The sequence below is a fragment of the Hypanus sabinus genome, chromosome 13 (genome assembly GCF_030144855.1).
Source record: "Hypanus sabinus isolate sHypSab1 chromosome 13, sHypSab1.hap1, whole genome shotgun sequence".
Classification (NCBI taxonomy): Eukaryota; Metazoa; Chordata; class Chondrichthyes; order Myliobatiformes; family Dasyatidae; genus Hypanus; species Hypanus sabinus.
Window position 1 is genome coordinate 41,568,639 of NC_082718.1, and position 14,239 is coordinate 41,582,877.

The window sequence follows — 14,239 nt, forward strand, 5'->3', positions numbered from 1 at the left end:
TTGAATAAAGGAAAATGAGTATTCAGCACTGAATGATGGATACAGAAGTGAGGGAAGTCTTTTTGACCTGGTAGTGCCCTTAGCCCAATAAGAAGCAGGAGTTTGAATCCTCATCAGAATTATCTTTTTGATGTATGACAAAAATAAAGATACTTTTCTAAAAATATAACATTATTTTATATTTTTAAATTGAATATTAACTAGTGATCAAGCATTTCTTCCCCTACCAAATGTCCTGGAAGAGCCACGAGATCCATAAGCTGCTGAGGGCCAGATCAGAGGCATTTGGGTCTGGCGACCAAGTAAAATATGAAAGGTCCAGATATGATCTCGGTAAAGCCATCTCCTGGGTGAGGTGGCAATTCCAGACTAAACTTGATTCACGGAGAATGCTCGACAGCTGCGGCAGGGCTTGAATGCTATTATCTCTTACAAAGTGAAAATCAAGTGACATAGGTGACCATAGGGCTTTACTTCCAGATGAGTTCAGTGCCTTCTATCTTTGCTTTGACTGTCAAAACATGGGGGAACTTTCCCAAGCTCAGCCCCTAATATCCCTGTGATTTCAGTCTCTGAGGCTGATATGAGAGCATCCTTCAGTAAGGTGAACCCTTGGAAAGCATCTGACCCAGATGGGGTACCTGGCTGACTACTAAAGACCTTTTCAGCAGGCTTCATTCATACGGGTGCCTAAGAAGAGCATGGTAACCTGCCTCAATGACTATCATCCGATAGCACTTACATTCACTGTGATGCAGTATTTTGAGAGGTTGGTGACGAAGCACATTAACTGCTGCCTGAGAACAACTTGAATCTGTTCCAATTTGCATATCGGGTCAACAAGTACACTGCAGATACCATTTCATTGGCTCTTCACTCAACCCTGAAACATCCAGGCAGCAAAGATACATACATCAGAATGCTTTTTAATAGCCACAGCTCAGCATTTAATACTATCATTGCCTCAAAAATAATCAATAAGCTTCAAGACCTTGGCCTCAATACCTCCTTGTGTAATTGGATCCTCGACTTTTCTCAATTACAGATCTTTGTCAGTTCAGACTGGCATCAGCATCCTCTCCACAATCTCCATCAGCACATGTGTACCACAAGGCTGTGCACATTTATGACTGTGCATGGCTAAGCACAGGTCCAATGCCATATTGAAGTTTGTTGATGGCTGAATCAGAGATGGTGATGAATCATATAGGGGGGAAATTGAAAATCTGGATGAGTGGTATCACAACAACGATCTCTCACTTAATGTCAGCAAGACCCAGGGAAACCAGAGATCCATGAGCCAGTCCTGATCGAGCGATCAGTGGTGGAGAGGGACAGCGTCTTTAAATTCCTCTGTTATCATTTCAGTGGATCTGTCCTAGGTCCAACACATAAGTATAATTATGAAGAAAGCATGACAGCTTAGATGTTTGTGAAGAGTTGGAATGTCATCTAAAACTTTGACAGATTTCTATAGCTATATGGTGAAAAGTAAATTGATTGTTTGCTTCACAGTCTGATATGTAAATACCAATGAACTTGAATGGAAAATCCTACAAAAAATAGTGGATGTGGCTCAGTTCATCACAGGTAAAGCCCTCCCCACCGTTGAACATATCTAGATAGAGTGCTGTCATGGGAAAGCAGCATCCATCATCTAGGACCCCACCACCCACTTCTCTCTGCTGCCATCAGGAAGAAACTACAGGTGTGTCGAGGCTCTCACCACCAGGTTCAGGAACAGTTATTACCACTCAACTTCACTTGCCCCATCATTGAACTGTTCCCTCTGAAATGGACTCTCTTTCAAGGACTCTTCATCTTGTGTTCTCTATTTATTGCTTATTTATTATCATTATTATTTCTTATTTGCACAATCTGATGTCTTTTGCTCATTGGTGTTTGTTCGCCCTGCTGAGCGTGGTCTTTCATTAGTCAGTCAGACAGACAGACATACCTTACTGATCCCAAGGGAAAATGGGTTTTGTTACAGCCGCACCAACCAAGAATAGTGTAGAAATATAGCAATATAAAACCATAAATAATCAAATAATAATAAGTTAATCATGCCAAGTGGAAATAAGTCCAGGACCAGGTCCAGGATTAGGGCCAGAACCTAATTCTATAATGGTTTATTTTTTGTACACTGCATGCCCACAGGAAAAAGAATCTTGGTTGTATATTGTGACATAGACGTATATTGATAGTAAATTTACAGCTTGGCCTTCCTTATCTGCAAGGGATTGGTTTCAGGACTCCTCACGGATACCAAAAATGCGGATGCTCAAGTCCCTTATTCAACCTGTTTCAGTGCGGTGGACATTAGGACCTGGTGGCGGCGGAGCTCTGAATCTGCAGTGTTGTCTGTTCACGAAAATAATCATGATTAGGATTGAAAATAAAGTGGAAATAATAAAGTGATTGGAAAGAGAGAAACGCCACCAGTCATTGGAAAAGTGTTAGGCTACAGTCGGTCAATGATCGGAACAATTTTAAAGGATAAAGTGAGAAAGGCCTTGCCCCGATGAAAGCTACAATTATTACTAAGCAACGCAGTGATTTAATTATTGGGTTTAGGGGTTTTGGGCTTTTGATCCTCCACATCAACCTGGCATGGGTGGAGAGCGCACTCGGGATCGATCTGTCACTGGATTGAACTCGGGAACTTCTGTTCCCGAGCCCGGCGCTGAAACATACATTCTTAAGTGTCTTATATACATAGAAAGGTAAAATATATACTATATACTGTTACGAACCCCGTAACTGGGTCACTTAGCAGCAAAGATAGAGAGGTCCTTTGAAGTCTGATGGTACTATCTTTAACAGTATTTATTGGTAAAAATACACAAAAATACTATCAATGCAAACATACAGATAATATACGTTATCAATACTAAATCGAAAAGTGCGGGTATAATAATAATAAGAAATAGCTCTATCGTTGTCTAGTGGATAATGTATTGTCCGATGGAAATGTAAAAGTCACTCAAGTTCATTCAGGCTGCAGCCTTTGGTTGGAGTCAAGAGAGAGATTTTTAGAACTTGCCGGCTTTTCCTTTTATGATTTCGATCCTTCCAGAGTTCCATTGGTGTTGATTTCTCCTTTAGCTAAAGCCGTTCTTCCGTGGTAAGGCCCCAATCCCAGCAAAGGGAAAGGACGCACGCAAGCCCCCCCCCCACTGGCTGTCGCTATTAAACGCTGTCACGGGATTTCTAGCGTCTCTCCTGGTGCGTCTGAAGGGGTTGTTCCCCAGACCCTCTTTTATCCTTACTCACGGGGTCTCAGATGTCAATCAGATGCAATCCCTCAACCAGCCCACACCGGTCATTCCCTGAGGGTTTCAATGAATAGTACAGTACTCAATACGCAATTCCGTCTCCAAGAGACAATAGTCGTTATCAATGGTTCCGCCTTTCTGGGGGCCAGGACACACTCCAAACCCTTGTGGATTCTGCGTGTTGCCCTCTCATTTCCTGGGTCCCAGACCTGAATTAATAGCGATCCTGCGATCTCGAAAAGGAGGGAGCTACTTTGTACCCTTCGGCCCCTCAGAGTTGTGGCACATTCGTAACAATACTAAGACAAATGTTTGACTAACTGACGCTAAATAATACCAGATGTACCTGTTCCAACTTACTTAGTAAGAGAACTTCCGATTTTTTTCGATCCTGATCCATGATAACCTATGCACATCTTCCTGTATACTTTAAATCATCTCTAGATTACTTATAATACCTAATACAATGTAAATGCTATGTAAAATAGTTGTTATACTGCATTGCTTAGGGAATAATAACAAGAAAAAAAGTCTGTATATACTTGAACAACAAGTGCTGGAAGAGCACTTCCGGGTTTTCTCAATTTGCGGTTGGTTGAATTCGCACATGCAGAACTCGCGGATAAGGAGGGCTGACTGTACATTTGGGAGAATAATGCAGCAAAGCAGTCTTCCTGGGTTGACTGTGGTTTAAATCTTCTAGATTAAAAAGGGATATCTATTCCCTTCTAATCCAAAAGAAAGCACAATCAAGATGAGAAGTAGAGTTGCTACAATAATTTTTCTGCATCTTTATCTTGATCCTCCTACTGTGGAATTCTTAATGAAATTGATTTTTTATTTGTGGGGAAAGGTCATTGGTTGCATTGCCAATTATTGGCATTTCAATGATTACAATGAATGCAGACTTTCTGAAATTGCTGGCAGCTGTTCAACAGCAATTGATTCTTACCAGTATCAGCAATTCTTCCTCAAAGTGGCTACATAGGTTGATAGTGTGGTAAATAAGGCATTAGACATATTGGCTTTATTAGTTGAGGAATTAAGTTCAAGTCAGAAAGTTCTATTGCAACTTTACAAAACTAGGTAGGCCATACCTGGAGTACTGTATACACTGCTGATCTTCCCATTATAGGAAGGATGTTGAGGGTTTGGAGAGGATGCAAAATCACCAGAAAGTTTCCTGGATTAAGAGAACATGTGCTACAAAGAGAAGAATGATGAACTTGATTGTTTGAATGGTGGAGTCTGAGGGGAAATTTTGTAAGATTGAGAGACATAGATGGAGTAGACAGTGGGTATTTCTTTTCCAGGGTTGAAATGTCTAATACCTAAAGGCAGACATTTAAAGTGAGAGAAGTAAGCATGAAGGAGATGTGTAGACAAGTTTTTTACAAGATGGTAGCTGTAGAAACAAATGTACGAGGGGCATTCAAGGGTCTTAGGATAGGCACATGGATATGGAGACATGCTCTTCACTTGGCCTTGGTCAACACACAATGTCAGACTGCTGTTTATTGATTACAGCTCAGTATTCAGAATCAGGTTTATTATCACCAGCATGTGTTGTGAAATGTGTTAACTTAGCAGCAGCAGTTCAATGCAATACAGAATATAGAAGAAAAAAAATCATAAATAAGTAAATTAATTACAGTATACATATATTGAATAGATTTAAAATCATGCAAAACCCAGAAGTAATTCAGAAGCTGTGTTTCTGTATCTCCTCCTGCAGTTAGATCCTTGACTTCCCCAGCAGGAGACCACTGACTGGGAATAACATCTCTGCACTGGTAGATAAAATAACACAGGTGAACTTCAAGGATCCATGTTTGGCCCACAGCTCTGTTCTGTCTACACCCATGACTGGGAGTAAGCACAACTCAAATGGCCGGTGACACCACTATTGTTGGCAGTATCTCAGATGGCAATGAGGTAGAATACAGAGTGAGACAGATTGGCTGGTTGAGTGCTATTGCAGCAACAACCTTGCACTCAACATCAGTAAGACTAAGGAATTGATTTGGATTTCAGGAAGGGGAGAACATACACCATTCCTCATTGAGAGTTCAGCAAAAGAAAGAGTTGATAACTTTTAGTTCCTGGTTATCAACAGCTCAGAGACCATGAAGCAGATCGTTGGAGTAGAATCTGACCAATCAAGTCTGCTTTGCTATTCCATCATGGCTGATTTTGTTATCCTGCTCAACCCCCATTCTCCCCGTAACCTTTGACACACTACTAATCAAGAACCTACCAACCTCTTCTTTATATATGGCCAATGACTTGGCCTCCACAGATGTCCATGGCAATGAATTCCACAGATTCACCACCCTCTGGCTAAAGATATTCCTCCTCATCTCTGTTCTAAAGTGACATCCCTCTATTCTGAGCCCTCTGGTCCTAGACTCTCTCACTATAGGAATAATCCTCTCCATGTCCACTCTAGGCTTTTTAATATTTGATAGGTTTCAATGTGATCCATCCCTCTTTTTTTAAACTCCAGCCAGTACAGGCCTAGAACCATCAAATGTTCCTCATATGTTAACTGTTCTATTTCCAGGATATTTCTTGTGAACCTCCTTTGAATCATCTCCAATGCCAGCATGACTTTTCTTAGATAAGGGGCCCAAAACTGCTCACCATATTCCAAGTGTGGTCTGACCAATGCTTTTATTAAGTCTAAGCATTATATATACTCCTCTTTGCTTTTATATTCTAGTCCTTTTGAAGTGAATGATTACATTGCATTTACCTTGCTTACCACAGACACAGCCTGCAAGTTAACCTGCATAATGACTCCCATCCCTTTGCACCTCTAATTTCTGTATTTGCTCTGTTTAGAAAATAGTCCATGCCTTTATTCCTTCTACCAAAGTGTATGACCATACACTTCTCTACACTTTATTCCATCTAGTACTTTGTACATTCTCCTAATCCAAGTCCTTCTGCAGTCTTCCTGTTTCCTGAACACGACCTGCTCCTCCACCTATTCTTGTACCTTTGTATTGTCTGCAAACAAGGCCACAAACTGTATTCAAACTGTTGACATATAATGTGAAAAGAAGCACTCCCAACACTGACCCTTGTGGATCACTACTAGTCTCTGGAAGCCAACCAGAAAAGGCTTCCTTTATTCCAACTCTTTGCCTTCTGCCAGTCACCCAACCTTCTATCCATGTTAGTAGTTTTCTTGTCTTATAATGGGCTCTTGCTAAGCACCCTTAGATGTGGCAACTGGTCAAGTGCCATCTGAAAATCCAAATAAACAACATCCACCAATTCTCCTTTGTCTAACCTGCCTGATATTTCCTCAAAGAATTCTACCGAATTTGTCAGGCAAGATTTCCCCTTAAGGAAACCATGCTGACTTTGGCCTATTTTATCATTTGCCTCCAAGTACCCGGAAACCTCATTCAGAGGATCTATCCTGGGCCCAACATTTTGATACAATCATGAAGAAAGCATATTCATAGCTTTAGGAGATTGAGGATATTTGGTATGTCGTCCTAGACCAGTAAACTTACACAGATGTACATGGAGTGTTTTCTGGCTGCTGCATTACTGCTCGATCTGGAGGCTTCAATGCACAAGATCGAAAGAGGCTGCAGGGGTTTGTAGACTCAACCAACTCCATCATTAAAGTCATAAACAGGAGAAAATCTGCAGATGCTGGAAAACTGAATAACACACACAGAGAGCTGGAGGAACTCAGCAGGCCAGGCAGCATCTAGGAAATGAATACAGTTAACATTTTAGGCTGAAACCCTTGGGCAGGACTGGCGAAGGGGTTTGGCCCAAAACATTGACAGTACTCTTTTCCTGGATGCTGCCTGGCCTGCTGAGTTCCTCCAGAATTTTGTGCATGTTGCTCCATCATTAAAGTGATACCCATCATTAAGGGCTCTCACCATTTGGGCACGACCTCCTCTGATGAGGAGCCTGAAGATTTAGGAACAGCATCTTCCCCTTTGCCATTGTATTTCTGAATGGCCCATGAGCACTACCTTAATGTTCCTCTTTTGGGATATTTGTTTATTTTATTTCTTATTGTAATTTAGAGTAATTTTTGAAAATATTTTGCTCTGTAACTCCGCCAAAAAACAGGTTTTATAACCTCCTGTAAGTCAGTGATAACAAACCAACTTTCAGTTGAGCAGGGATTAGTTTAGTTGGGCATTTGATTACTAATTTGTTCAGTTTGGCATAGCATTGTGGGCTGAAGGGCCTGTGGTATACTGGTCTACGTTCTGTGTTCTGTACTCTGCATGGATTGTGCAGTCATGGCATTTTCCCAGTAATTTCCTGGGGGAACTTGTCAAGCAACCTGTACCAGGTTAGCTCTACCGTGGGAACACCTCATTTGTTTGGCTGCAGAGGGATAGTTGCCAGGGACCAAAATAAGTATTAGTTAATTTTACAATGTTTAAAAATAGTTTTTGCATACTTTTAACCATTTTAATAGACTTGCTATTCATCGGTTTGAGATAATTTATTTGTTAATAGTTGGAATGGTTTTAGTGAGTTTTGAAAGTCAAAAAGCTGGCTGCCAGCAGTTCTTTTAGCATTTTCATGGGTGTAGTTTATTGTAGTCTGAGGTGTGGTGTCTTTCTGCTGACCTCAAAGTCTAGTCTAATATTTCTTCCTAGTTACCTGATGAGGTGCTGCAGCCACAGTGGCTTGAATGGTGACTTTTAGTATTGTGAAGCACAATTGTTCCATAAATCCTGTTGAGGTTAATAAGGGGAATATCTTTTTTGGTGCTTTTTATTAGAGTATTATTGGTTGGGTAAGGGTGGTGGGGGATTGGTTTGCAGCACAGTTAATATTTTTTGGATGGGAATGTGCCTAAGACACGGATAGTTGCACAAAAGAATGCACTAAGCTATGAGTGAATTCTGATAGAATGGAGGAGCTGCTGAGGTGGAGAGAAAACATGAGGGCCGATCTTATTTTTTTCCATGTACCTCAATATTTAAGTGAAAATTTTTTAAAAAGGTGGAAAAATATTTCAAAATATTTTGGTGTATTTCTATATCAATGAAACAAGAGGAATATTGGTGCTTGAGAGCGACTTACTTTTAATTTCCTATGACAAGTGCCAATGTGAAAGATATAGGTACATGGAATGGTTAGATAGAAAGAAGATTGCTTTTGTAAAAAATTATTTGAAAAATCTTTCATGTTGGACTTCAAATTTATTGATTAGTGAGCCAGTTTTTTTGCTCTGTTTAGCTTGCTAATTTAAGTTTAATGTAATATACAATACACCTTAGGATTAAATACCATGTTAATTGAGTAACATATTTAATGGGATTGTGTTTTTGCAGGTTGTTGCAAGACATGAAAACTTGCTGGCTCAGGCCACTGGCATAGAGTCACTGGAAGGTAGGTGTGTTTTCAAAACAAAAGATTTGCATTGCAATGAGAGCTATACAAACCAAATCGACCATTCTGTCCTGCCCCACACCTCAACAAGATATCTGGCAATTCCATCATTTTATATTATAAATGTCGACAAACTGTCCATTGAAGCTAATTCAGACTATTCACAAGCTTCAAGAACCATGTCTTTTTATTACTTAAGATAATATGCAGATCATTGCATGTGGTGTGGCAAAAAGAATTCATGGTGACAGGGATTGATTGTGCAGCTTTATTACAGCGATAGAGGGCTTCCTTTGCTGTTGAAGATCCTGTTTAAGACAACCCTGTGAGGCAAGGGCCAACAATAAAAAGGAGAGATTTGTGAGGAGGGAGTGTGGGAATTGGGTTGTTGGCTAGTGAGTGGGGTCCACTATGAATAAAAATATCAACTCCACAGGACTTGCCTGCTTTGAGGTAAATTTAGTAATGTGTACTATATATATTTTTGTGATTTGACATCATATACTGTAGCTAAATATTATGTTAGTACATGAAACAATCAAATTGAGGAATGCCACCTATTAGAATTGACAGTACACCCACCGTATGATGCACACTGTATAAATACAGGTCTTTTCACATATGTATTGTATAGAGAGAGGTGCCCAAACTGAGTCTTCAGTGCATTAATCCTAACCACTAACTGGTTTGGGTCGTCTCATTCAAGCAATCCAGCCTTGCAGTAGTTAGCTTGCACAGTGCAAGCTGCCAGTAGATTTTAGAACAATGTGGCCAGCTTTCCAAAATGGGATTGAGGAAGGAACCCAACAAATGGAAAATTAACTAAATGGATAATTAACTCCTGTTGGTAGAACTCCAAAGTTTGGCACAATTGTTTATGAAGTTATGAATCTTGGAATATTTGGTTTGTCCAGTTTATTTTTCATGCAATGAAAACTGCAAATGAAGGTAACTTGATGCACATTGAAATGGATTTCCTAATTTCCAGATATTTCTATGTTTATGTTGAACTGAGGTAACAGAGCTGAAAATGGGTTCTGTTGTTACTCATAAGCTATAGTTAATTTAATGACAGTATAAGTGTTTTTGGAATTACTTAAGAAAGTGACAGAAGGTTGAACTCTGAATTCCTTTTAGATAGATCTACTGAGAAGCTTCCCTTAGCAAGATCTATTTTGTGTTTTTTTTAGTTTAAATCTATAAAGTTTTTTATTAAGAAATATTTTTGGATTGCTTATAAAATTAATTAAAAGGCAATGATTTTAAGTTTCTTTTTAAGCTTGAAGTCCTTGTTTTTGCTTGTGAATACCCACAGATTAAAATTGTTATGTATTTTTCCAAAAACCTTTGACATTTAAAGATATCATAGAAATGCCATAATTACTGAATTGAGCATCTGTCTTTTATATCACAGGATGTGATCTTCTGTCACTTACAGCTTAAAGTTAACCATAAAGACCATTAGACACAGGAGTAGAATTAGGCCATTTGGCCCATTGAGTGTGTTTTGCCATTAAATCATGGCTGAAATAAAAGCAAAATAAAATATGGTAAATTTAAAAACCACTCCATGGTTGACTGTTTTTTAATGGTTTTTTACAATTCTTAACTTTTTTTGGTTTCATAAAACACTTGGAATTCTTGACAAATTCAGTAGAATGGAATAGAACTTGTTATACTCTTGTCAAGCATACAGCATAGAAAGATGTTGAGTAAATTTCTGATTTTGATGTGACAATACTATATTTTTAATAATACTACTTGGTCACTTAGGATGTACAGTACTTTATTCTGAGAGTTCATAAACTGTTTGATTTGGAGATTACTTTTAGTTTCTTGAAAAGATAAACTTGTTAAATAATATGGGAAGGAATAGAGTGTTATCAAATTAGATGCTGCAGGCAGAATGGGCATGATGGACCAAATTGGCCTTTTCATTGATTTATGATTTGTACATTTGACTCCAGAACTTGTTCTTCCTGCAACTAAGTCAATGGTGATTGTAGGCTATTTGCATGAACAAGGACAAATCAGAATATTTATTAATGATGAGAGATTTGAAGTTGTTTAGGTGCTAATTGATAGCATTTATGTGATGAAGGTTAAAAGTGTATGCACTATCATAATGGTTGATCGGAATGTGTCTTCATCTCAAGGCTGTAAAAATATTTGCAAATTAAACTTTGGTTACAAATCATTTGGATTACCCTTCAATTTTGGGCACCAGTCACCAGTTAGATACAATTCAGATTTACTGCAATGATGCCATGTTTTAAAGAGTTACGTTCTTAAAGATAATATTAAATTAATTTCTATTTCTTTTAAATTTATGAGGTTAAAAGATAAAATTAGTTTATTTTAAAATTACAGGGTTTTGATGGACCAGAGATAAAGAAACTATTTCATCCATTGTGGCAAACCACACTGTAGTTTAAAGCTGTGTCATTTATGAGTGAACTTAGGAAGCACAGTTTTTTAGACAAAAATGGAAATATTAAATTCTAGAATGCCAGTAGAATATTTTAAGATTTAAATTGACAACATTTTGCTTGGCATGCCTATTCCTTTGTAAATGTTTTATAGGTTTATATCTTTTTTAATAATTTGACTCTAATACTTAGGAGTTCTTCAGATGATGCAAACTCGGATTTCTGCTCTTCAGTGCACTGTTGACAGGTACAGTGGAAGCATAATAATATATTAATGAACTATATATGTGAAATTATAGTTTCAGAAATAATTTGCCTATTGCTGTTTCTGTTACCTAGCATGATTTATGTTGTATCACACATCATTTATTTTTGTATAAAAAATTGAGGTTTGTCCTATTTTGGTCTATCACAAAATATGTATGGACATTTTACATAATTTAACATCCAATCATGTACTTGATGGAGGTGAGCAAAGTTAGGTAAATGAAATACGATTAACAGTAATGTGATTAAGTACATCACAAGTTGAAGTGACTGGTTCCTGGAAGTAAAGGAAGTTAAATAAATCAAAGTTCAAAGTAAATTTATTATCAAAGTGCGAAAACATCATCATATACAACCCTGACATTCATTTTCTTGTGGGATATTACGACAGAACAAAGAAATACAATAGAATCAGTGAAAAACTAAAATGATATGAAAAGGTACATTGATTTTGCTTTCTTTAAAATATATCATGGGCTGGTGCAATTTTACAAATCAAAATACTGGTTATAGATTAGGAATTGTTGAATTACTTTGGGGAACGTGTTCTTGGACTTTGCTAGTCAACCATTTACTCTCTTTTAGGAATATGATTCTTTGGGTAGGTGGTGTGTAGACAAAATGAATAAATCTTCTGTCTTTTGGTATGATCTTGTACACATCTTGGGATTTTGAAAATAAATTGTGGGGTAGATGGGAAGCAAATAGTTTGATTAGAAAACTAGGATGAGAATTTTTGAGTACAGAAGATGCGAAGCACTTTGCTCAAAAAGAAGTAGAAGTCAAAACACTTAAACTACTTGCAATTACAACTAAGTTTACATCTGATAATTTTTTTGCTTGGCTGGGATATGTAAGAATTGGAATAAATACTTAAGGAATTTTACTTTGTTTCTGCAATTTATGACCACATCTTCTTATCATGCATTGAAGTCATATTTTGGCAGATTATGGAAATTTCTGCAGTGTTTTTTAAGCAATTTGATGGTTTTGATAAAAGACAGTTGCTTGTATTGAATCCGTTTAGGTGGCCATTAAAGTCAGCTGGCTTATAAATGCTCATTCTCATTAATCTGAAACTCTGTGCCCATTGTTGTATATTAGTTTCCGTATTGTCACAGTAGAATTTGAAACAAAAGCCTTGTAATACTACTGTTGTGCACAGAACTTTACTTAACAATTCATTCACTCATTTGGTTGCTTGCCATTTTTGTTTCTTTTGAACAGGATCAGAGGAAAAATTGTTGATCCTTACAACAAGATTGTTGCTCGGACTGCACAGTTGACCAGGTTGCAGGTATACTGCTAAAATACTAATCTACATAAGAGATGATTAGCTACCTTTAATCATAAGTTCTGAAATTTTAGATTTTCTCAGTCATTCAATGAACTAACTTTGAGTTTTATTAGTTTTACTCAAAAACTATGTAAGTCATGGCAAATGGATAACAAGCTTGGGTGAAGGGTAGGAAATAAGTATTGAATGAGATACCCCAGGGCTTGGGTTTTTTTTCCCCTTGTTGACTGTCATTTTATAAGATGCTTGAAGAAAATTGGCCAGTTTTGCACATAGTAATCAAGGTAATAGAATTTTGGGAGAAATACACACACACACACACAATGACAGATTAGTGCATGCTATTAGAATAGTAAACAAACATTTCCAATTAAATTTTCAAAAAGGAAATTTGGCCATTTTTACCACCACTAATTTTTACATCAGTACTATATCAGGTTTAATATCACTGACATATGTCATGAAATCTGTTAACTTTGTGGCAGCATTCCAATGCAATGCACAATAAAGAATACACACCCACTCCTAACCAAAAACCATGCATTTCATTATATTTTTAATGTACATGTGATAAATCTGAACCTAAATAATGAACAAGGTTATGCAGCGGAGCTGCTGGCTGATGTCGATGAATGGTAGATATGAAGTTGATTCTTCTCCCCCCCCCCCCCGAATTTATTGTACATAAGTGACGTATACTGGAAAACAGATGGCTGAGCTATTTTCTGTTAGCTCTGTGCAGCCAGGTTGAAACAATATTTGTGACAATGCATGAAAAGGCATCTTAAAGAGCCTCAACAGAGAAATTACCTTGTTTCAGTTTATTTGTGTAAAACACCAGAAAGGTTGTCAGAAGTTGCTTGAAGAGGAGGGAAAATTCTAGCCATTCAGATTCTAAGTTTTAGAAATTGATATTGCATTTTCAGCAGTGGAATGCTGTCAGGGTTTTGAATGGATTAGTTTGTAATTTCCAGTGATTCAAGTATTACATTGATTTGATGCCAACGGAGTGATGGATGTTTCTGGAAGAAAATTATTGCCATTCAATGATAAAGTTTTCTACCTTGTTTTAGACTGCTACTCAGCAACTTAACCCATTTTTTTCCAGATCTGATTTATTGCGAGTATGACTGCTTTTGTATCTGCTAAATTGTAATGTATCTGAGTTGTTACGATGGAGTGGAAAGTCAGTGATGAAGCATGCGAAGAAAATTGGGTTGCCACCCTGCCCTGAACTCCTACAGCATTGTTCAGTGTTGATTTTCTTCAAACTGGGAACAATGCTGTAGGGAAGTTTTTTTTTCATGTTGGGAGCAAGAGTGGGATAATATGTAGAATCAGTATTGCATATGGGGTTTGAATCGAACACTATTGTCCTATTGACAGATGTCCCTCTTATTCCCGTCTGGAGGAATGATTACAACTTGATACTGTTTAAGTGTTCATATTGCTTTTGTCTAATTCAGCTGATCAAACATCCCTTTCGTGCTGTACTTCATTATTATAGTTGCTTTCAGAAGGTTGTTTTACAAATGCATCTTCAGCATTTGTTCAGCTGTGCTATGTTTTCTGAGTGGAAG

General features: G+C 37.8%; 1 protein-coding gene across 1 annotated transcript in view; it reads left to right on the plus strand.

Moving 5' to 3' along the window:
- Nucleotides 1-14,239, plus strand: part of cog5 (component of oligomeric golgi complex 5) — a 117,838-nt gene that overhangs the window by 8,857 nt on the left and 94,742 nt on the right. The window contains exons 3-5 of the mRNA XM_059987491.1: nucleotides 8,609-8,666; nucleotides 11,288-11,342; nucleotides 12,590-12,659. Of these exons, the coding sequence (XP_059843474.1) occupies nucleotides 8,609-8,666; nucleotides 11,288-11,342; nucleotides 12,590-12,659 (183 nt within the window). The remainder of the gene's footprint in view (nucleotides 1-8,608; nucleotides 8,667-11,287; nucleotides 11,343-12,589; nucleotides 12,660-14,239) is intronic.